Source organism: Anarhichas minor, unplaced genomic scaffold (genome assembly GCF_050575085.1).
Source record: "Anarhichas minor isolate MPS153535 unplaced genomic scaffold, ASM5057508v1 ptg000074l, whole genome shotgun sequence".
NCBI lineage: Eukaryota > Metazoa > Chordata > Actinopteri > Perciformes > Anarhichadidae > Anarhichas > Anarhichas minor.
The window spans coordinates 780,384-805,519 of NW_027466520.1; the positions used below are offsets into that span (position 1 = coordinate 780,384).

At 43.2% G+C, this 25,136-nt stretch overlaps 1 protein-coding gene across 1 annotated transcript in view; it reads left to right on the forward strand.

Moving 5' to 3' along the window:
* Window positions 1-3,474: 3,474 nt before the first annotated feature.
* The window catches only part of LOC142937424 (disco-interacting protein 2 homolog C-like), a 37,129-nt gene continuing 15,467 nt past the window's right edge, over window positions 3,475-25,136 (forward strand). The window contains exons 1-19 of the mRNA XM_076080336.1: window positions 3,475-3,553; window positions 10,496-10,567; window positions 10,986-11,090; window positions 12,490-12,615; window positions 14,503-14,724; window positions 15,026-15,154; window positions 16,175-16,321; window positions 16,564-16,683; window positions 16,817-17,014; window positions 17,178-17,269; window positions 17,878-17,988; window positions 18,273-18,396; window positions 21,238-21,347; window positions 21,443-21,545; window positions 21,669-21,733; window positions 22,399-22,492; window positions 22,619-22,738; window positions 23,459-23,573; window positions 24,105-24,244. Coding sequence (XP_075936451.1) covers window positions 3,475-3,553; window positions 10,496-10,567; window positions 10,986-11,090; window positions 12,490-12,615; window positions 14,503-14,724; window positions 15,026-15,154; window positions 16,175-16,321; window positions 16,564-16,683; window positions 16,817-17,014; window positions 17,178-17,269; window positions 17,878-17,988; window positions 18,273-18,396; window positions 21,238-21,347; window positions 21,443-21,545; window positions 21,669-21,733; window positions 22,399-22,492; window positions 22,619-22,738; window positions 23,459-23,573; window positions 24,105-24,244 — 2,272 coding nt within the window. The remainder of the gene's footprint in view (window positions 3,554-10,495; window positions 10,568-10,985; window positions 11,091-12,489; window positions 12,616-14,502; window positions 14,725-15,025; window positions 15,155-16,174; window positions 16,322-16,563; window positions 16,684-16,816; window positions 17,015-17,177; window positions 17,270-17,877; window positions 17,989-18,272; window positions 18,397-21,237; window positions 21,348-21,442; window positions 21,546-21,668; window positions 21,734-22,398; window positions 22,493-22,618; window positions 22,739-23,458; window positions 23,574-24,104; window positions 24,245-25,136) is intronic.

A 25,136-nucleotide genomic window follows, 5' to 3' on the forward strand; every position in this document is an offset into this window, starting at 1 on the left:
CCTGTTTCTGTTTTACTTCAGTGTCGTGTGGACAGAGTGACTCAAAGGAAAGAGTTCAGGGCAGGGTTTGTTTAACCTTCGTCTCTCAGTCCTCTCAAAACATCGACGTCTCTCTCAAAAGCTAGTGTTGGTAATGTTGAGGAATTATCAAGAGTACACTAGATTTAAAAAACCTAAACACCAGCCCAGTCTAGAGAAAGTCTCCCAGTGGTCAACACTGACAGCTCCTCCCTCCAGAGACACGCCCCCAAAATGATCATCATGAACGTAAACTACAAACATGGCTGCTGTTAGAACTCACAGCTGGAGGAAGACGAACAATGAGTGTACGGACAGAATATGTGCAGGTAGCCCGTCTAATCATTTAATTTAACCGTACACATACATGGCCAACAAAGCTGATTCTGATTCTCTTTACATCCCGACAGCCGACAGAATTTAAACACATATAATATAAGTATTTCAAAATATTGCCAATCTTAGCTTTAATACAAAATATCTCTGATGTCATTTAACTTTTACTTTCACTAAAGTTTTTATTATTTGTAAGTAGTAACGATATACTTCTTATGCAAAAATGTAATAATCAGCCAGAGAGAAGAACAAATAGTTTAATAGTAATAATCACATTTATACGACACTTTTCAGTTCACTCAGTTCCTATAAAAATAAATCATTTTAAAAAGCTGTTGCTTGATCTCAGATCTGTGTGAGAGTGAACAGGTGTGACAGCCTCTGACCTTGTGCTCTGATTGGCCAGGAGTCCAAGAGGCCCAGCTACGCTGAGATCTGCCAGAGAGTGTCATCCAATGAGCCGCTGCCGCCCACTGACCCCGCCCCTTCAGAGGCGGAGCCCGCTGCCCCCACATTCCCGGGCCAGGCGTCGGCACCGGCTCTGTCACCATGATGATCGTATCCGTGGAGAATTATAAAAAGACATAAGCTGAACATGTATGAATGAATGAATGTGCTGTCGTATGTCGCTGACAGTTTTTAGAGACATCTGTGAACGTTGATCTGCAGCTTTCTGTTGGTTTCATTAGTTTGTAGTTAAGATCAGTTTCCTGAGAGCCAGGTTTACATTTAGTCTTGTTTTGCTGTCGGCTCTTCTCTTCCTGCTGTTTGTGTGTGTTTGATGTTTTCTTTCTCTGTACAGGATGTTCATCACTTTTATTATTTTAGTTCCATACATCTGTGTTATTCTTGAGTCTGCATGGACTCACACGATGCTCTCCTCTAAACATTAGTACTCGTCTTCCAGTTTGTCCCATGTTCAGACGCTGTGAGTACTGGGAGGATCACTTGAATATTCTTTATCTCTGCATGACTTTCTTATTTCATTTTAGAATTGATGTCCTATTTTTATTGCTTTAGTGTGAACCTCAGTGTCTCAACGTCCCGTGTTCACGACACGGGACGTCCTACAGAGGGAACACTCGGTGTCCATAAACTTGAGTCTGATTGTCCTTTGAGTCCTTTTGTTTAAAGAATACAATTTTAAATGTGAAACAGTTGTGATGGAGAAAGAGCAGGCGTGGTTGTGGCACGTGTTACTTTGTCTGTACAGATGTACATATTACTGAACAAATATTAAAGTGCCTTTGAAGTTACAAAACTAGTTTGTGTTGAATCAAAAGTCTGACTAATCAAAGCTTCTCTTCACAGATTCTTTGTTCCTATAAAAGGTCTTTTGTAATGTTTTAATGTAAATGTCACAGCACCGAGGGTCTAAACTGTGGTTCCGTCTCCTGACCAGCAGATGGCAGACGAGTGTCATAACAAATGCTCCATGATGTCGCTCCACTTGTTTACAGCCAGGATGATTTGATTGGTGGAGTGCTGCGGCCTAATTAATGTGACGAGTATCACTGATCACATCCTCTGTTAGACGGACAAATTGATGCTCACTTGTGTGTCGCTGCCACATTAGGCCGGTTACATCCTACTGGACTTAATTAAAGGCCGTCTGACCTTCTGATGCTCGTCACATTATTCTGTGGAGGTTTAGATTAGACGAGCACATTTAAAGGACAGAAGAACGTCACTGATGTTGACACTGTTTCTTCTGGCTCCATCCAGCAGCATGTTGTGTAAAGTAAGTAAACATATGATTGTAAAAAGATGTATGTTCTTTTTTTGTGAGCAGGCTTTATTGTTTGCACCATTACGCTGTGTTTGAGCTCAATAAGAGGATTAATTAAGTTGTGCACATAATAAACATAGTCATGGATGAAAGTCTGCTGAGGAAGACCATGTGTCGAGGGTTAAAGCTCCTGAAATAAAAACGCCAAAGTAACCTTTACACAAAAAAAATATCCATGATGTAAAAATAATTGTTTGAATAAAAATGAACCAAGTGAATGAAAAAAATTAACTAAATGAATGAAAAACAAAATTGATATTTAAACTTTTATAATTCTGTATTTTTATTTAATTAATTTGAATATCATTTTTTTATTATAATTTCCCTCCCAGATCTCTACTAAACAAAATAAATGAATTTAATAAAATAAAAACAAAATTTATGTTGTTGATTTTATATTTTAATTTAATTGATTTTAATATAATTTTTTCATTTCAATTTTACCCCCCAGATCTTTACGGAACCAAAAATAAAATACTTTAAGATTAAAACAAAGTCATGTTGCAGCTTTTAAATATTTTATATTTATTGAATTAATTTAAATATTGTTTTCAATACAATTTCTTCATTATTATTTCTCTCCCAGATCTCAAACAAAAAAATAATTTTATAATAATTTAACAACGTTGACTCTTTTGATTTTATATCTCTATTTCATTTATTTCAATATACATTTTTTTAACTTTAATTTGGCTCCCAGATGTTTACTAAATACAAATAATAATTTAATAAGATTAAAACAAATGTAATGTTAAAGATTTTAAATATTTATTTAATTAACTTAAATATCATTTTCTATTTTTTGTTTTTCTTTATTATTTCCCTCCAGGACATTTACTAAAACAAAAAATATTTTAAAAAGATGAAAATATAATTTAAAGATCGTAATTAAACTCAGATTTGTGGTCCAGGTGTAAAACTACACCGTCACTGTGTGCTGTAGGTGTGGTTGCTCGCGGCGCCCCCTGTCGGTGATGACCGGTAGCGCCTCCTCCTTCCTCCGTAGAGTCACGTGACACCAGCGGCAAAGAAGCTGCAAACGGGTCTGACTGTGTGGGGCTGCGCGAGCCTCACCATCATCACCACCACCACCACCACCACTACCACTACCAGCACCAACGGCTGAGCTACCGGGAGTCTTTACCGATCCGAGGAGCCGTGCGCAAAAAACGGACCCAGATTTATCCTCTTTGTTCTTCCTCCTCGACGCCTCTAGTCTCTCCGCCGAGGAGGGGCCGCCGAGGAGCAGCGGAGGAAGAGGAGGAGGAGGAGGAAGAGGAGGCAGCAGCAGCAGCAGTTGAAGGTGTGTTTTCTACGAGCACGAGAGCCGAATGGCGGACCGCGAGGCGTCGCCGATCCCGTTGGAGATCCGAGCCCGGCTCGCGGAGCTGGAGCTGGAGCTGTCAGAGGGTAAGACATGTTTAAAATGGGGGGGCGAAGAACAAGCCCCCTCCTCCTTCCTCCTCCTCCTCTTCCTCTTCGTTTTCTCACCACCGCCACCACCATCATCATCATCATCACCGTCTACTAACGGAATCTAACCGTTCATTCCTGCAGCCCCCCCCTCCTCCCGCTCCTCCCATCCAGATGTTTGACCGGCCTGTCCAGCTCCCTGTAGCCGGGAGAGGGTGAGGGCAGAGCGGGGAAACACACTGCGGGATTCGGCCGCGGCTCTTTTGTCTCTTCACACACACACACACACACACACACACACACATACACACACACATACACACACACACACACACACACACACACACACACACACACATTCGGCCCGTTTCGGGTCCGACAACCAACCTGTTTTTTTGACCTTGAGACGTTGACACGACCAGCCTACCTGTGTGCGCGCGCGTGTGTGTGTGTGTGTGTGTGTCTATGTTTGCGCACGCGCATGTGTGGTTTAATATTAGCATTGCGATGCAACGCTGCGTGACAGAGCAGCAGCAGCACAGAGGGGCAGCTCGGCTTCTGATGCCCCCGTGATCTCCCTCCTCCTGCCTCTGTGCTTTTGGGCCTGAGGATGAGGAGGATGAGGAAGAGGATGATGCTTGGGAGTATCCCCCCCCAGCCTCCTTACACAGATACAACCTGTCTGTGGGCCGTTGACTCTCAATCACAGCCCTGTAGCTTCAGTGGGAGACAACAGGAACATTTCTGTCTTTATATAACGAGCATGGCATGTTTTATTCATACGGGCTTCAGGGACACGCTGGACCTGAGCCTCCCGGGCTGCCGGGTCCACGTCCCCTCTGTTGTGGGTTTGTGTGTACTTGTGATCCATCGCAGCTAAAAACCAGATACTCGGTCGTAGATGTGACTCGTGTCAGGATCTGCAAAAAAACCCTGCAGTGTAAAACGTGCCTCACCTGCAGCGATGTGCAGCTAAAAAATACAGTGTCTGGAGGGGGACTAGGTCTCTAGGAGGACTAGGACTCTAGGAGGATGGGGACTATAGGTCTGTAGGAGGATGGGGACTATAGGTCTCTAGGAGGACGGGGACTATAGGTCTCTAGGAGGACGGGGACTATAGGTCTCTAGGAGGACGGGGACTATAGGTCTCTAGGAGGACGGGGACTATAGGTCTCCAGGAGGACGGGGACTATAGGTCTGTAGGAGGACGGGGACTCGATGCTGCTTCAAGGTGTAAATTCTGGGTCAAAATGTTGAATAATTTAGCAAGAAAAAGGGGTCAGACTTAGAGACAATCAGGACCACGTCTTTTAGAGGCAGTCCACATCAAACTGTCCCCTCTGTCCTTCTTCCTCTCTCTCTCACACACTCACACACACACACACACACACACACACACACACACACACACACAGTGAGGTGGATCTATGGGAGCTTCCTAATCCAGCAGAGAGTGTTTATCAGAGCAGATCCTGCTGCTGGCAGATGTTAAAGATGGAAAACCCGGCGGGAGGAAGTGGAAACGTCACGCACCAACATCACACACACACATGGCCAGGTGTGTGTGTGTGTGTGTGTGTGTGTGTGTGTGTGTGTGTGTGTGTGTGTGTGTGTGTGTGTGTGTGTGTGTGGTCACTACAAAATAAGAGCATGTCGTTGTAGATGAACCATCTTTTCAAAGAGGCTGACAATGATCTCAGTGATTATCTTGTGGTTCTGGAGCCGTCTGGTGCTGAGATGTCCAGCAGACCTCAAAGTAACCGTCAACGTCTTGTCCTGCCCCCCGCGGTGTGTTTAGTGTCCTCGGGAGGTTTCTGTGTGTGTGTGTGTGTGTGAGCAGCAGAAACAAGGAAATGTCCTCACATGAATATTGAATCAGCAGAGAGCTGCTCCGGTGTGAAACTCTTCCTCTGCTGAATATTTCACATCATATCAAAGCTCTGTGTGTTCTGTTTGTGTGTGTGTTGAATGTGAAGACTCACAGAAGGTGATGGAGGTGATTTCAAACACATTTTATACATTTTCCCTCCGTGTTTCTGTGTTTGTGCATCAAACATCTGGGCTCAGAGTCTTTCAGGTCACTGCAACCAACTCACTCTGCAAAACAACTTCTTTATGAGGGACGGTCATGAATATTCTACCAGAGATTATTGTATGTTGTGTAGTTTAGTTACGCTGCTGAATGTAGATTTAGTCGCTGTTGTTTTATCAGTAATATTACCTGAAATAAAGACGTCTGATTGGACCACAGACTGAATATAAGAAGTGGACGTTGTGATGTCACTCGTTGGTTTGTGGATGTTTTGAAGCCTGGCGATCTGTATTTTAGCCATCGCCATGTTGTTGTTTTTTAGCAACCAGTGAACAGGAAGTGACCATATCTGGACTGAGGAGTGACGTAGAGACGCCGTATACGTCTCTGGTAGAGACCTGTCAATCACTGTGTAGCCCCGCCCTAAAGCATCCCCTGCTTTACTTACTAGAGAGAATGCAGCTTTAACACATGAAGCTTTGGTTTATTTATGGTTATACTGTCTGGGTTGGACTGGATCTTGCGACTCTTTTCTCACGTTCTAGTCGATAACGTTGAGTCCAGCAGCAGGAAGTGGGACCAGTCGGTGAGTGTTGGGTAGCCGATGGTTGAACTGGTGTTTGTAAACGGTTTCTTCTGCTTCTGTCGACTGGACGTCAGGCTGACTTCCTGTTTCTGTCCGATAATCAGCCCGAGACATGAGACTGGAGTTGTAGTTCTTCTGGGTACGGAAACCATACTATGAGGCCTTTTTCTGTTTTATTCAGTTATGAATTAAATATATTCTGGTCACTTCATTCTGTAGAAAACAGTGATTTTCATCTATTTTTAATGACTAAACAGTGAGTATGGAACAATATGAAAATATCGTTTAATCCTGGCCAAAATCCTTCATGATATTATCCTGATTATCATCAAAATAGACTTCAAATGACACTTAAACAAAGACATATTTCTATAGAATCACAGATACGCAGCTTTCTTTAGTGGACACCCTTTATAGAAACATACAGATCATTTATTATTATTATCATTCATTATTAATGCAAACAATAACATCTGATGAATGCAGTGTATTTGGGTCAGACAGCCAATCGGAGAAGAGATCTAACTGGTGAATGTTTTAAAACCCTAAATGTATTTTAACTTTTAAAATCCAAAGCCAGTAAAGAGCTACTTTGCATATTCATTTAATAAACATCAACTCTCTGCTGTCATGATTTTCTATGTTGCAGTGATCTCACATTGTTACCGGTAGAAAACATGATGTTCGCCAAAACCAGAATATATAAAATGTTATGACCAACAAAAAGCAACAAGTGATCTGTGATCAGCTGAAGAATGATCGTAACTATTAATTATTCATCTGAAGTGTTATTGATACGTTTCAACGATCGGTGGAGCAGAGCTGCAACGATCAACCAAACAACAACGGATATTAGTTTAAAGCCTCTAATTATTCAGATTCTCATCTTGTGTCACTTTGATATTGTTGTGAACAGAATATTTGGGGGTTTTTGGACAAAATGGGACGTTTGAAGACGTCAACGAGAAACTAATGTTCAGATTAATCAATAAGGAAAGTTTGTTAATGAACAGATTCATTGATAAAGTAAATATCAGATAATCAGCTGTGTGTGACGTCCTCATGTATATGACCTACTGTGTGTGTGTGTGTGTGTGTGTGTGTGTGCGTGTGGCCCATGGCTCTTGTGATCCACTGGACGCTCCACAGTCCACACGGGTCTCTGCATGTGAGTGTGGTGACAGCTCAAGGTCCCGACACATGACGCACACTTCAGTGTGTGTGTGTGGAGTTGGTTACCATGGCGGCTCCGTGGGTGGACTATCTGTTTCTGATGATGTGATAAGAAAGTGAGAAAGATCAAATAAAAACAAGATGTCAAGAAGACAGCAGAGAAGAATTCAGCAGGAACAGATGGATGAGGGAGGGAGGGAGGGAGGGAGGCAACGTAAGTAGGTAGGAAGGTATAGGTATGAGGGAGGAGGGGAGGGAGGGAGGAAGGTTGTCACCACTTTAATCCGAACACGTCAAATTTCATCCACATCTACATGATGTGTAGTTTTTAATCACAAAAAGGGGCGTGGCCTTAACGTTTCTTAAATAACCTGTTTGTTCCGATCTGATCTACGAAGACATGTATAGAGAGGAGAGAGAGGAGGAGAGGAGATAGAGGAGATAGAGGAGAGAGAGGAGGGGAGGAGAGAGAGGAGAGAGAGGAGAGAGAGAGGAGAGAGAGGAGGAGAGGAGAGAGAGGAGAGAGAAGAGGGGAGGAGGAGAGGAGAGAGAGGAGAGAGAGGAGGGGAGGAGAGAGAGGAGAGAGAGGAGGGGAGGAGAGAGGAGGAGAGAGGAGGAGTGGAGGCGAGAGGAGGAATTAGGCTGCCAATACAGACTGGTATGACACACACACACACACACACAGAGTCAGGTATCATTACTCCACTTCTAAACATCTGATGCTTCAAATCCAAGATGGCCGTCTCGGGCCTTTTTTTTTTGCTCCAGGAGAACCGTTACTAGGCAACACCCTCCCTGCTCTGCTGTGTGCGAGTGGAAGATGGCGTCTCCCCACGGGGGTGTGTGTGTGTGTGTGTGTGTGTGTGTGTGTGTGTGTGACACAGAGAGAGAGCAGAAGAAGAAGAAGGAATGTTGTTATGCTGCGGTTGATCTGAGAAAAGGCCTCACTCAGAATTAACACACTCTTATACACACACACTCTCACACACACACACACACACACTCTTATACACACTCTTATACACACAACACACACACACTCTTACACACACACACACACTCTTATACACACTCTTATACACACAACTCACACACACACACACTCTTATACACACAACACACACTCTCACACACACACAGTCACACACTCACAGAGCAGCACAGATGAGCAGATTGGACCCAGATGTTCTGGCCGTTCTCCACAGTCAGATTGTGAAATGCACTTTTCTATTTCATTCTCTTTCTCCTTCCTACCTTCGTACCTTCCTACCTTCGTACCTTCCTACTTATCTATCAACCTACCCTCCCTTCCTCCCTACCTTTCACCCTCCCTTCCTATCCATCCATCCGTCTCATATGTGACACTTTGTTCCTTCCCTCCTCTCTCAGTAGAAACACTCAGACACAACTTAACTTAACTCATTCATAAATACATTCATAAATACATTCATAAATACATATGCAACACTATTTTGTGTGTTTTGAGTGCTTCAGAAGGGTCCATGCTGAGAGAGCGTGCTCAGTGGAGAAGTGTGTACTTGATTTGTAGTGGAGGAATGTTTAGATGGTCAGCAGTACGTTACTGTAGAAGTCTATATTTGCTCTCAACATTAATGTATTTGTGTGCACAGCTGCTGCTGTGCAACACTAAAACAATGTGTGTGAAACAGCCGAGTTGATCTGGAGTCACCGCTCAGGTGTGATGATGTCACTGCTCCAGTTAAAGATGAAAGACACTCGAGAGCATCTTTCTCTGGTTGTGGTCGATGTTCTTCTCTTGTTCCGATCTTCAGGACCAGAGAGCTTTCATATGGAACACGTGTTTAATCCACTGCGTAAAATAGTCCCAACAAATGCTCCATTTGCTCCTGTTTGTGTGATAAAAACATGAAACTCTGTATATGTATGTGTGCTTTTTAAGATCCACGTCCCGTCTGAGGTGCATGGAGGGGACGGTGTGATGAAATGCACATCTGTCAGCGTGTCTGGTTCAAAGCACGTTAACAGGGGGGGGTCCAGTTAAACCTCTCTGTAATCCAATCACAGTCAATAATTAGTGAACTGGTGCGAGGCAGTTTAGCAGCGACACACGAGGAGGTGTTAGCTCACATTAGCGCCGCTGCGAGGACCCTGGGGGGCTTTGATTGACAGGTGGTGGTGGAGAGGGGGGGTGTAATGAGCTTCTCCGTGGCTTCACCATCTTCATCTTCTAAAGATCCTGCTGCTGGTTGTCCCAGTGTCCCAGTCTGAGCTTCCCAATGGAGTCAATGAGAACAGTTTATGTTTTTATTGTTGTTATTGAGTCGGCTGTGTGTAAGAAGTGGACGAAGTCGTCGAGTCGTCACTCGTTGGTTTGTGGTTTACAGTTTTGAAGCCTCGAGTTCGGCGTTTTGGCCGTCGCCATGTTGTTTTTTTAGAAACCAGTGAACAGGAAGTGACCATATCTGGACTGAGGAGGAGTGACGTAGAGACGCCGTATACGTCTCTGGTAGAGACCTGTCAATCACCGTGTAGCCCCGCCCTAAAGCATCCCCTGCTTTATGGTCTGTTTGACTCTAAATGGACCATAATGTACTAAATGAACATCATGCTGTATTGAAGAAGACTTGAAACTAGAGATTGAGACCATAAACTCATGTTTACAATGTTTACTGAGGTAATAAATCAAGAGAGAAGTAGAGTCATTTTCTCATAGACTTCTATACAACCAGAGGAGTCGCCCCCTGGTGGACACTAGAGAGAATGCAGCTTTAACACACTTCACAGCTTGTATAAAAGCTTCGACATGGTGTCCACCAGAGTGTCACGTTTCATGAAGTGAGACGAAGACAAGATGTTCTTCGTTGACATTATTACATTTATTCTTTATTTCTTTCTCTATCTTCGTTTCCACCATTACTCATCACGTTGTTTATTTTTGTTTGTTTGGTTAGTGTTTTTATCTTTAATCAACGGTCTAGACAGAGACGTTAAAAGACTGGGAGAGACGAGGCTGCAGGACCATGACGATAAAAACATTTTCATGGTGTAAAATTAAAAAATAAAGATGTTTTTATACTTTATTTAATGAGTAGATTAATAGTAACAATAATTTAAAAAGCAGCCGTCACGTCTCTCTCACTCTCTATCTATCTCTATCTGTTTACAGGGGACATCACTCAGAAGGGTTATGAGAAGAAGAGGTCCAAACTGATCAGGGCATTTGTTCCACATGCTAGAGGTAATTCAGACTTAGCGACCTCTGACCCCCCCGAACACACACACACACACACACAGAGTATTCTCATAGTAGGGCATCGATCTGGCCATTAGTGAACGTGGGTTCAGACTCCCTGGAGCTCAGCTGGTTCCTCCGCACCACCATCATCATCATCACCAGCACGGGGATGAAGAGGTCCCGTCCGTCTCACACTAAGACCACGTTATTATGATTTCACCTTTTATGATGTCAGAAAAATATAATTTTTCTGCCGATTTCAAATCATCCTCATGTTTGTTTTTTCCTCTTTTTTATTTTTGCAACGTATTTACTGCGTTTTGCGAAACGTGTATGTGCATATCTGTGTGTGTCTATATAAATGTGTGTGTGTGTGTGTGTGTGTGTGTGTGTCTGTCTGCTTGCCTGCTTGCCTCTGTAGGTATGGAGGGGCCCATGTCTCATCGGGCCCCGCTCGGCCCCCCCACTGCGGCCCGTTTCCACCGGCGGCGAACGTCTGGCACCAGAGACGAACGTTACCGATCAGGTAGAGAGAACACCTGCATGACATCATCACTGCTGTCAATGATGTCACCGTCTAAATGCTCCACTGATACCAGCTATCTAGTCCAGGTCTACTTTAAGTGACAGTGAGGAACTTTTCACTGGTCCTGAACCAGTCTCAGTGTAGTCCTGATCCTCTATGTGAACCAGTCTCAGTGTAGTCCTGATCCTCTATGTGAACCAGTCTCAGTGTAGTCCTGATCCTCTATGTGAACCAGTCTCAGTGTAGTCCTGATCCTCTATATGAACCAGTCTCAGTATAGTCCTGATCCTCTATCAGACCTCCATCAGTAAAGAGACCATCAGAGAGAAGATGGTCTGTTTCTATAGAGTTATTCCTAATGCTCGTCATCGGAGCCACCGGGTCAGATTCTGGTGAAACCAGATGAACTCATGCAGGTTCACCAGAAACTTCTTCAGCTCAGACTCCAGCAGAGACCGGTCCACCGTGGACAGACCCAGATCCGGAGTTCCGGAGGGAGGAGGAGAGCTCAGCTCCCGGCAGCAGCAGCGTCTCCTCCTCCTCCTCCTCCTCCAGGATCAGAGCTTCTCCTCTCTGGGAGTCAACACCGACACCACGCTTCTGGAGACCCAGGACGTATTGCTGGACCCACTGGAGGGAATGGAGGCACGGGAGAACCAGAACCAGGACTGAGAGGAGCAGACTGTCAGACCCTGCTGCAGTAGAATGAGAGGTTTACTCAAGAGACTCTGGTGCTCAGAGACACTACCACTTTAGTCCACAGGGGGCGACAGAACCAACACTAAGTTAAAGTTCCTCACAGTAACTTTAAGTAAACAAAGAGTTGATTATACAGCAACAGTGTATAAAGGGACATGTGGCTCCTCTCATTGAGGTTTGATTCAAAAGTGTTTTAAGAATCTAATCTCTTGATTTCAATAGAAAAACACACACACGCTCAGTGAAACAGTGAACTCAGCCAGACACGTTTCCTTGTCTTCCTTTTCTGTGTGAATTACTGAATGACTGCATGAATGAATGAATGAATGAATTACTGCATGAATGAATGAATGAATGAATGAATGACTGCATGAATAACTGCATGAATGAATGAATGAATGACTGCATGAATGAATGAATGAATGAATTACTGCATGAATAACTGCATGAATGAATGAATGAATGACTGCATGAATGAATGAATGAATGAATGACTGCATGAATGAATGAATGACTGAATGACTGCATGAATGAATGAATGAATGACTGCATGAATGAATGAATGAATGAATGACTGCATGAATAACTGCATGAATGAATGAATGAATGACTGCATGAATGAATGAATGAATGAATGACTGCATGAATGAATGAATGACTGTATGAATGACTGCATGAATGAATGAATGTGTCTCTGCAGACGTCCACACCGAGGCGGTGCAGGCCGTGTTGGCGCGACACGTGGAGCGGAAGGTGGCGGTGCCGATGCCTTCCAAAAGACGCTCGCTGGTGGTGCAGACGTCCATGGACGCGTACACGCCTCCAGGTGACGAGGCAGTAACACTCACTGCTAAAACATCTTCACAGGAGCTGCTGCTGAGAACATTCCTGCAGTAGAGTCAATCAGACGAGCACCTTCACAGTGATCATCTCTCTGTGACTTTGCATTAAGCATGTTTTCTTTAAACAGCTGTCAAAACTACACCGTTTATCACAGCCAGAAGCTGTAAAAACTGTCATTATCTTCAGATTTGCATCTTTCTGACGGTCCTTGAACACATCATGCGTGACAAACGCTCAGGGAAAAAAAGCAGCCGAAACGAAGCTTAAAATTGTGATATTTCATCAAATGTTGATCATTTTGAAATATTTTCAATTTACAATTTTGCCACAAATAAACCGTTTCCTTTAATCAGATTCTGTGAAAAACATTAAATTCTGAGCTCTTTAACGCAACTGTGAAGTCATGATTGATTCATCTGAGACCAATAGTCATGTGACAACAAATCAGAGAAACTTTGACCGAACTGCTGCTGAACACAGAGCAGAGAGGAGAGAGGAGAGAGAGGAGGGAGAGGAGAGAGGAGAGGAGAGAGGAGGGAGAGGAGAGGAGAGAGAGGAGAGAGGAGAGAGGAGAGGAGAGAGAGGAGAGGAGAGGAGAGAGAGGAGAGGAGAGGAGAGAGGAGAGGAGAGAGGAGGGAGAGGAGAGGAGAGAGAGGAGAGAGGAGAGAGGAGAGAGGAGAGGAGAGAGAGGAGAGGAGAGGAGGGAGAGGAGAGAGGAGGGAGAGGAGAGGAGAGAGAGGAGAGGAGAGAGGAGGGAGAGGAGAGGAGAGAGAGGAGGGAGAGAGAGGAGAGGAGAGGAGAGAGGAGAGGCTGAAGTAGAGGATGTAAACATGTAAATAGTTTAATATATATAACACGTAGAGCCTCCTAACACTTGTAGACACTTGGCAACATGTTGGATTTGAAAGTGCTTCGAGGTTCAGAGGGTTAAATAGATGCTTGTAGTTAAAACCTCGCTGGTCCTTTAAATGTGACCCGAGAGAATCTGACAGACAGGGTTATGATCTTCACTCATTTCACCCCAAAAAAACTGCCGACATGCACATTTTCTGAGGCCTGCAAACCCTCTGACAGCTGAAACGTCAGGAAGAACTACTGATTATGTTCCATGTGTCGACCTTTACCTCCAACATGAGCTCGTACGGTTGAACGTAATCACAGCCGACATGTTGATTGGATCTTAATGAAGGAAATGTAATAATCTTCTTCAGCCGTGATTTGATTTTTAACCTTTTTGAGACAAAGTGAAGCTGACGTCTAATCAAAGAAGACTGTATGTGAATCTTTCTACGACGTTCGGTTACTTAAATCTTTGAGTTTAACTCCTGTTCAAAGAAGTAAGTTATGTCTCTGTGGTTGTTTTTATTTAAAGCAGCTTGAAGCCAATTTAAACTAAATGGTGTTTTAGTTATTGACATTGTGAGAGTTGGTCGTTATCTCTGCCCCTCAGAGATCATAAAACTTAAACGGTGAGAAGTTGGTCTCCTGTTCATGTTTAATCGATCGTTCTCCAATATTCAGTAGAACATGTGTTTCTAGTCTCTGATCTCTGATAATGTTACATTGTAAACAACCAATCAGTGTTTAAACCAACAGGAGGAGAGCTAGTAACGTTAGCAGCACCGCTAACGGCTAACCAACGGAGGTTCACTTCAGTTACATTATGATGCCTTCAGGCTCTGCTCAGTGAACATGAAATACTCAGTGAAATACTTTATTGTTGTTATTATTATTATAACTCTCTGGGAGAACAAGAATGAGTGTTTTTCTGAAACTGTCAAACTGTTGTGTAGACGTAGACTTCAGGAGTTCAGTTGTTGTTGTGTTGTTGTTGTTGTTGTTGTTGTTGATGACGGTTTCCTCTCACCAGGCCTGTCACCGTTGTGCTCCGACTCGTCGTCGGGCTCGGAGGAGGAGGCGGGGCCCGGAGACGACATGTCGGGCATGGAGCACTGGATGAGCCGCCCGTCACACCTGGGCCCCGCCCACCTGGGCTCCACCTCCTCCTCGTCCTCGTCCACGCAGAGCGGCGGCAGCGGCAACGCCGGGCGGCTGGCCGACTCGCTGGCGCACACGCACCTCTCGCACCTGGCGCACACGCACCTGGGGCACACGCACCTGGGCCAGCTGCACCACCAGCAGAGCCACCTGTCGCAGTCGCACCACGGTGAGACACATGTTTCCCTACACAATAAAAACACCGTTTTTTAATGGACGCAACTTTGACGTTACATTTGCATCAGCGTGCAGCCCTCTGTAAAACACGCGTGTGTGTGTGTGTGTGTGTGTGTGTGTGTGTGTGTGTGTGTGTGTGTGTGTGTGTGTGTGTGTGTGTGTGTGTGTGTGTGTGTGTGTGTGTGTGTGTGTGTGTGTGTGTGTGTGTGTGTGTGTGTGTCCAGGTATCGGCCACCTGTCTCTGAAGAGGAAGGGAGCGCTGAGCGTCGCGGAGAACGGAGGATCTCTGCGACGCTCCTGTGAGTTTGGGTCCGACATGCTGTGGCCTCCGCCGTTGGAGTCGGACGGTATGTCGAACTCGTTAACACTCACATTTTAATATCAAAAGTACAAACAGTCAAATACTTTAGGGGGAACAGAGCTCTTATTTTGAAAAGTTATTGACATATCTCAACATATATCTCTTTCGCCTTTATTGTTGTGTTTCACAATAGATTTTTTCTAATTTTAAATGTCTAGCGCTTTGAGCTGCATAGTCTGTATGAAATGTGCTCTACAAATAAAGATTATTATTATCATCATTATGATGCCATTATTTTTTATTATTTATTTTTGTATATTTGTGTCGAAGGAATCACTGAATATGTTTGAAAAAGCAGGTTTTGTGTAGAAATTTCACACTTTAAATCATAAAATTAGCTTTAATTAAAGTTGTTTTTAAATAAATAAAGAGCTTTAAATGAAGCATAAACATACAAAACAAAATACAACAGAAAATGTATGAAATAATAAATTAAAACATAAAAACAGAACATTTAAAGCTCAAGAATAGAAGAATTTAACATCGTTCTATAAAAATAAAAGCTGCCTCAGGCTGTACAGGAAGTTTTATTTTGAAACGGGTATTATATTTTATTTTGAAACAGGTATTATATTTTATTTTATTTTGAAACGGGTTTTATATTTTATTATATTTTATTTTGAAACAGGTATTATATTTTATTATATTTTATTTTGAAAGTTATTATATTTTATTTTTGAAACAGGTATTATATTTTATTTTGAAACAGGTATTATATTCAGAAACAAAATGAAAAAAGATACGTTTAAAGTAAACAGACAAAGAATTTGTCTTGATGATTGGTGCATGACAATAAACAGTGCAATAGAATAAGACATCATTTAAGAAGAAATAAATATAAAATTGTGCAATTAAATATGATAAACAAACAAATTAAGAGCACCTTAAAACAAATCTGTTATTAAAGTGTATGTTGCATGAATTCTCTTTCTGGATTTGACCACAAATAACCAGATAGACGTCACAACGTGATGAATATTTGTCCGTCTGCCTGCTTCCCCTCCAGAGAATCACTCGGCCCCCCCGGATGTGACGGGCTACTCGTCAGACTCCACCCACTCCCGCGTTGAGCGCCACCACATGGCCAACATGGGGACCATCGCCAGGAACACGCAGAAGTACGGCAACGCCGAGCGCATGGAGACGGGCGACGGTAAGACGACACCGACAGCCTAAAACAAAGAAATGGAGCTCGAAATTTAGACCAAATTATGACATAAAAAGTCATAATTATGAGATAGAAAGGGTTTGTTGTAGATAACTGAGCAGAATCAGCTTTATTCATCCTGAGGGTCGTTGTTGTGCAGCGGCTGCAGCACAAATAAAACAAAAATATAAACAAGATAATTAATAAGGTGCAACAAACCAAATGTGTGTGTGTGGGTGTTTTTACAGGTGTTCCAGTCAGCAGTCGCGTGTCGGCTAAAATCCAGCAGCTTGTGACCACGCTGAAGCAGCCGCGCAGACCTCCACTGAGGGAGTTCTTTGTGGATGACTTTGATGAACTTCTGGAGGGTGAGACACGTCTTTGATTCTGTCTGTCTGATTCTTTATACTAAATATTAAAGGGAAAGTACCTCAGTGTTAAACCTGGCTCCTCCGTCTTTAAATGCCTCCATGATGACGTTGTCCGTGTCCTCGTCTCCAGTCCAGCAGCCGGATCCTAACCAGCCTCGTCCTGAGGGGGCTGAGATGATGGCGGTCCGCGGCGAGGCGCTGGGCGTGGTCACTAACTGGCCCCCGTCCCTGGAGGCGGCGCTGCAGCGCTGGGGCACCATCTCCCCTAAAGCTCCCTGTCTCACCAGCCTGGACACGGCGGGGAAGCCCCTCTACGTCCTCACATACGGTGAGACAGACAGACGTCCAATCAGCACTCAGCTTATTGAGCTGTGCTTTAAGTTGTGTTAAAGGTGCTCCCTCCCCTCTCTCCCTCTCTTCCTCCCCCCCTCCCTCCACCACTCTCTCTCTCCTTCCTCCCTCCCTTGTCTCCTGTGTCCTGCTCCCTTCAGGAAAGCTGTGGTCTCGCAGCATCAAACTTGCGTACAACATCCTCCACAAACTGGGCAGCAAACAGGAGCCGATGGTGCGACCGGGAGATCGGGTGAGTCACTCCTCCCCCACTGTGTCTCTCTCACTTCATCTCTTTTATCAAACCCGTGGTGTTTAGTTTCCTTTGCAGCAAGTTTTTCTTTCAATATGTATTTTGTATTTGTCCGTATTATTTACAACGGCTTCATAAATCTGAGCTTTCCTTTTGGAATATGTCAATAAATGTAATTTGATTAATATTTTTGCAGGGAGTCAGAGGATTTACACCACTCTCATCTGAAGCTACAGTCGGTTAGCTTAGCTTAGCATTAAGACTGGAAACAGCTAGCCAGCGTTTAAAAAAAGGTTCACCTACCAGCACAAAGTAACACTTCGTATCTCGTTTGTTTAATCTGTTGAAAAACCTATGTGACTCCAGTCTTGATGCTAAGCTACGCTAACCATCTGCTGGCCAGAGATTCGTATTGAACAGACAGATATGAGAGTGGGCTCAATCTTCTCCTCCAACTCTAAATCCAAATAAGGAAATTTCCGAAAATGTCAAACTCTTCCTTCAAACAGAGCTAAAATGAAACACGACATCCTCCTTTAATTTTAATGTGACGATCCAGCTGTGTTTAGCAAACACTCTGACCCCGGTTGGTCTCCTCTCTCTCCTAGGTGGCGTTGGTGTTTCCTAACAACGACCCCGTGGCCTTCATGGTGGCCTTCTACGGCTGCCTGCTGGCCGAGGTGGTCCCTGTTCCCATAGAGGTCCCACTGAGTCGCAAGGTACCTCATGAATCCCACCTAAGTGTGTTTTTAACCTCGACACCTGGCTGTGCTGCTCACGAATCAAACGCTCTGCAGCTGATCTATAGCTGCTGCTCTCTTTAGTTTGGGATCAGATCAATGACACAGTTTAACGTTAACCATCACAGTGTAAATACAGTTTTACTGACGATGGTTCTCCTCCAATATTCAGTAGAACATGTGTTTCTAGTCTCTGATCTCTGATAATGTTACTTTGTAAACAACCAATCAGTGTTCAAACCCCTCCCTGTATCGTCCAATAGGATGCCGGCAGTCAGCAGATTGGGTTCCTATTGGGCAGCTGTGGCGTCACCGTGGCTCTGACCAGTGACGCCTGTCATAAGGGACTCCCCAAGAGCGCCACAGGAGAGATCCCTCAGTTCAAAGGTCAGAGGTCATCGATTGTAGGGTTCTCTGTGTGTGTGTGGGGGGGGGGGGGGGGTCGCCTGTCTCACTGCACATGATGAGAAAAGAGGATGTGAACCTTTAAATGATTATTAACAAGGAATTTAAACAAGGAAACAAAAGTCTGTTTTTGTGTGTTTTCTTTGGGAATTAAAATATGTTTTTTTACTCCCCGGTGGTGGAGAGGAAGTACAAATACACACTGTGGAAATACTCCACTACAAGTAAAAGTACTGCATTCAAAACCTTAAATGAAGTGAAAGTATGTAATCTGCTAAATGTACTTAATAAATACAATAAATAAATGCTAAAACAAATACAGCAATAAATAAATGAATGAATGTAGTACAGTAAAAAGTACAATATGTACCTCTGAGATGTAGTACAGTAAAAAGTACAATATGTACCTCTGAGATGTAGTACAGTAAAAAGTACAACATGTACCTCTGAGATGTAGTACAGTAAAAAGTACAATATGTACCTCTGGGATGTAGTACAGTAAAAAGTACAACATGTACCTCTGAGATGTTGTACAGTAAAAAGTACAACATGTACCTCTGAGATGTAGTACAGTAAAAAGTACAACATGTACCTCTGAGATGTAGTACAGTAAAAAGTACAACATGTACCTCTGAGATGTAGTACAGTAAAAAGTACAACATGTACCTCTGAGATGTTGTACAGTAAAAAGTACAACATGTACCTCTGGGATGTAGTACAGTAAAAAGTACAACATGTACCTCTGAGATGTAGTACAGTAAAAAGTACAACATGTACCTCTGAGATGTAGTACAGTAAAAAGTACAACATGTACCTCTGAGATGTAGTACAGTAAAAAGTACAACATGTACCTCTGAGATGTTGTACAGTAAAAAGTACAATATGTACCTCTGAGATGTAGTACAGTAAAAAGTACAATATGTACCTCTGGGATGTAGTACAGTAAAAAGTACAATATGTACCTCTGAGATGTAGTACAGTAAAAAGTACAACATGTACCTCTGAGATGTAGTACAGTAAAAAGTACAATATGTACCTCTGGGATGTAGTACAGTAAAAAGTACAACATGTACCTCTGAGATGTAGTACAGTAAAAAGTACAATATGTACCTCTGGGATGTAGTACAGTAAAAAGTACAACATGTACCTCTGAGATGTTTTACAGTAAAAAGTACAACATGTACCTCTGGGATGTAGTACAGTAAAAAGTACAACATGTACCTCTGAGATGTAGTACAGTAAAAAGTACAACATGTACCTCTGAGATGTAGTACAGTAAAAAGTACAACATGTACCTCTGAGATGTAGTACAGTAAAAAGTACAACATGTACCTCTGAGATGTAGTACAGTAAAAAGTACAACATGTACCTCTGAGATGTAGTACAGTAAAAAGTACAATATGTACCTCTGAGATGTAGTACAGTAAAAAGTACAACATGTACCTCTGAGATGTAGTACAGTAAAAAGTACAACATGTACCTCTGAGATGTAGTACAGTAAAAAGTACAACATATACCTCTGAGATGTTGTACAGTAAAAAGTACAATATGTACCTCTGAGATGTAGTACAGTAAAAAGTACAACATGTACCTCTGGGATGTAGTACAGTAAAAAGTACAACATGTACCTCTGGGATGTAGTACAGTAAAAAGTACATGTACCTCTGAGATGTAGTACAGTAAAAAGTACATGTACCTCTGAGATGTTGTACAGTAAAAAGTACAACATGTACCTCTGAGATGTAGTACAGTAAAAAGTACAACATGTACCTCTGAGATGTAGTACAGTAAAAAGTACAACATGTACCTCTGAGATGTAGTACAGTAAAAAGTACAACATGTACCTCTGAGATGTAGTACAGTAAAAAGTACAACATGTACCTCTGAGATGTAGTACAGTAAAAAGTACAACATGTACCTCTGAGATGTTGTACAGTAAAAAGTACAATATGTACCTCTGAGATGTAGTACAGTAAAAAGTACAACATGTACCTCTGGGATGTAGTACAGTAAAAAGTACAACATGTACCTCTGAGATGTAGTACAGTAAAAAGTACATGTACCTCTGAGATGTAGTACAGTAAAAAGTACAATATGTACCTCTGAGATGTAGTACAGTAAAAAGTACAACATGTACCTCTGGGATGTAGTACAGTAAAAAGTACAACATGTACCTCTGAGATGTTGTACAGTAAAAAGTACATGTACCTCTGAGATGTAGTACAGTAAAAAGTACATTTACCTCTGAGATGTTGTACAGTAAAAAGTACAACATGTACCTCTGAGATGTAGTACAGTAAAAAGTACAACATGTACCTCTGAGATGTAGTACAGTAAAAAGTACAACATGTACCTCTGAGATGTAGTACAGTAAAAAGTACAACATGTACCTCTGAGATGTAGTACAGTAAAAAGTACAACATGTACCTCTGAGATGTAGTACAGTAAAAAGTACAACATGTACCTCTGAGATGTAGTACAGTAAAAAGTACATGTACCTCTGAGATGTAGTACAGTAAAAAGTACATGTACCTCTGAGATGTTGTACAGTAAAAAGTACAACATGTACCTCTGAGATGTAGTACAGTAAAAAGTACAACATGTACCTCTGAGATGTAGTACAGTAAAAAGTACAACATGTACCTCTGAGATGTAGTACAGTAAAAAGTACAACATGTACCTCTGAGATGTAGTACAGTAAAAAGTACAACATGTACCTCTGAGATGTAGAGGAGAAGTACTCAGGTAAAGTAGGAGGATGAAGCCTGCGTTACGCTGAAGGTGTTTGCAGTAATGTGTTCATAAATAAACGTCTCTCTGCAGGTTGGCCTAAGTTGTTGTGGTTTGTGACGGAGTCGAAGCATCTCTCTAAACCTCCCAGAGACTGGTTCCCTCACATCAAAGATGCAAACAACGACACAGCCTACATAGAGGTGAGCTCACACACACACTCACACACACACACACACTCACACACACTCACACACACACATATATTTGATATTGTCTCCTGTGGTTTGTGTCTCAGTATAAAACCTGTAAGGATGGCAGCGTGCTGGGAGTGACGGTGACGAGGATCGCTCTGCTCACACACTGCCAGGCTCTCACCCAGTCCTGCAGCTACACCGAGGGTATGCACACACACACACACACACACACACACACACACACACACACACACACACACACACACACACACACAGTTCAGAGCCTCCAGGTCATCATTTAGTGAGTTAACCCTTTCCTGTCTGCAGCGGAGACCATCGTGAACGTCCTGGACTTTAAGAAGGACGTGGGTCTGTGGAACGGCATCCTGACGGTGAGAGGAGGAGTCAAGGCGTCGCTACGTTATCACACATGTGCAGTAACATCTGCTCTGAACATCAGGAAGATTGATTATCTTCACTGAGGCGTTGGAATATATTTCACACTAACAGAATGGAGCGAGTCGTTTAATTCATCTAGAAGTTATTAGACTTCATGTGAGAAAGGAGATGCGGGAACTTGCTTTTCATAATTGCTCAAACTAAAAGTTAATACTTAACAAAACTCTTTTATACTATATTAAAAGAAGTAATATCTCCCATAAATACAGCCTCCATTAGAAAGCCTTGATGACAGATTTAACGGACTTTTAAAGTGCATGAAAGGGAGATATACTGCAACAGATGTGTGTGTTACTGTGGAGAATTAAGTAAAGCAACCACCAGAACTGTTATTAGAATTAAAGTAACACTGTTTAATCTAACGTAAAGCATCATGATTTGATTATTTATGATATTTTGCGTGTTCTTTTTATGTAGGGATACAAAAATATCCAGAAAAATATCAAGTTTATTAACCTCATATGTTGAGCTGAGGAAAGAATATTAGTTTAGACACAAAGATGGTCAGAAAACTGATAAATATAGACGATAAAATCGCTCATTTAGTGATTTTTAAACCCTTTAAATGCTAACGTGTCATGATGTCTGTGTCGTGCAGAGTGTGATGAACATGATGCACGTGATCAGCGTGCCCTACTCGCTGATGAAGGTCAACCCTCTGTCGTGGATCCAGAAGGTCTGCCAGTACAAAGGTGAGACACACACTCACCTCCGCTCACCTCCGCTCACCTGTCCGCCACAAAGAGGACATGCTAATGCCCCCCCCCCCCCCCCCCCCCCCCCCCCCCCCCGTCTGTGTGCGTCTCCCCCCTCTGCAGCCAAGGTGGCCTGTGTGAAGTCCAGGGACATGCACTGGGCTCTGGTGGCCCACAAGGACCAGAAGGACATCAACCTGAGCTCGCTGCGCATGCTGCTGGTGGCCGACGGATCAAACCCCTGTAAGGTCACGCTCGACCTCCGCAGCGGAGCTCTTTCAGTTTAGAGCGGCGTCGTGGAGATAAGAGAATGTCAGAGGAAATAGATAAACTCTCCGGGGGAGTCAGGAGGAACTGGGTCACTTGACAGGAATAGAGCCGGATGTGTCTGTCGCCGCGCATTTGGTACAATAAATGGTTTTCAGCCCGACTGGAGTGAATTACGGTGTATTATACGGTGAGGCAGCTGGGAGCTGGGACCGTTTCAAACGCCCCCCCCCCCACCTGCCTTCAAGTGCATTACGACATCAGACACAAGACTGAAGGTTTTTAAGTAGAAGAATCCATTTATTGAACCAGGAAAACCTCAGTGAGAATATAAAATCAGCTTTTCATGAGAGGCTTTGATCACAATGATGACACATAACACACCTCGAAACATTCATTAAAATACCTCCGCTACGCTTTGGTGTTGGTTGCTTTGAAACGTTAGCTGACAAAGTAGTTTGACTAGCCAGCTAACGTTTCCACTCAGGGTTTATACCATAAATACATGTAAGTCTGTACATGTGGTACCTTAAAGTAAAGGACATGAGTCCTCTACACGCTGCCAGTGAGATCTTTTTCAATGTTTTTATTGTAGTTCAGGGGAGCCAGTACATCTGATGAAACACAATGTTTGATTCTTGTTTCATGTCTCCAGTAGAAGTAGTTGAACAGTTTGTTTCTGTCGCTGTCTGTCAGGGTCCATCTCGTCCTGCGACGCCTTCCTCAACGTCTTTCAGACTAAAGGGCTGAGAGCCGACGTCATCTGTCCCTGTGCCAGCTCGCCCGAGGCCCTGACAGTGGCCATCCGGAGGTAAACACACACACACACACACACACACACACACACAGAAGCACAAATATGCAAACAGTCTCTCTCACACACACACACATTTGCCTGTGCAAACACACCCACAGAGACTGTAAACACATTATCACACATGTACACGAGTGAACCTGTCTGCACCTGCAGTAACTCATCAATCAATCACAGATCGATACAGACTCCTGCAGACAACAAAGTCAAAGTGTAGATTTCAGAGTTTTCTCAAAGTTTAATGTTGGACACTGAAGCAGCAACAGAACTGGACGTCCCAGTTATCAAGTCATCCGTTGCAGTAAAGACCAAACCGTATTTAAAGGAACAATATCAATACCTTCTTATATTCAGTCTGTGATCAACACCCTACAGCACCCACCTCCTCAGGCTCTAAAGTCAGTAGAATCACTGCTAACATGCGGTATGCTCACAGTGAAACACAGTGTTTTAAACCTCTGTACTGCAGTTTAATGACGTGCGTGTGTGTGTGTGTGTGTGTGTGTGTGTGTGTGTGTGTGTGTTCAGGCCGGTGGAGGACAGCAGCCAGCCTCCGGGCCGAGGCGTCCTGTCCATGCAGGGTCTGACCTACGGGGTCGTCAGGGTGGACACGGAGGAACGGCTCTCAGTGCTCACCGTGCAGGACGTCGGCACCGTCGCACCTGGAGGTACGTCTGTGTGTGTGTGTGTGTGTGTGTGTGTCTGTGTGTGTGTGTGTGTGAGAGAGAAACAAAGATACTTTAATGCTTTAACTTTGTTTTACCTACAGCCCTCATACGTCTTCTGTCAGCCTCGAGTTATCATTAAAGATGCCCGTGTGTGTGTTTGTATGTTAGCCCATTAAAACACAGTTTATATGTGTACTTGTACACTGTAAGTACACGAGCGCTCGTACTTTGTCCCTCTGCAGAGTTAAACTTTCGGTCTTCAGTGTTTTTATGCACCGAATGGCTCAAACTCCATTAAGTCCATGAAATGTTAAAATGCGTTTTAAATGTTCAGCGTTTGTCTCCTCGTGACGGAGCGAGTGAAGTTCAGCTTCACGTCGTCCAGACAAAGACACACAGACGTCTTTATGCTGAACAAAAGAAACGATTAGAAGATATAATTCATCACGTTCAGGTCCTCGTGAAGAATCCACACACCAGCGACATCGTTACATGGCTGGAGTCTCACCGGGGATCCAATTAAACCTGTTGTTTTACGCTTCATTAGAGCCGCAGCCAGCCGTTGCTTTAATATCGATGAGTCTGCACATTGTGCTTTCACCTAAAACAACTCGGCCAGAAGGTTTTCAGCTCAGTGGCATAAAAAGACAGAAGATTCTCATATTGTAGAAGCTTGAACCAGTAAAAAAAGAATGTGTGTACTGTATGTACTCAGCTCTCAAACTTAAATTATTAAATTATTACTGCATGTTTTAACCACTTGAGATAACTTAGACGTAGATAATAACATTGGTAGAATGTTCTCTGCACTTAAACCGATGTATTTGTACAAAGAATGCTAATTTAAATGACAAGTATAACTTCCTTAAATACTGAATATTTTGTAAGCTGC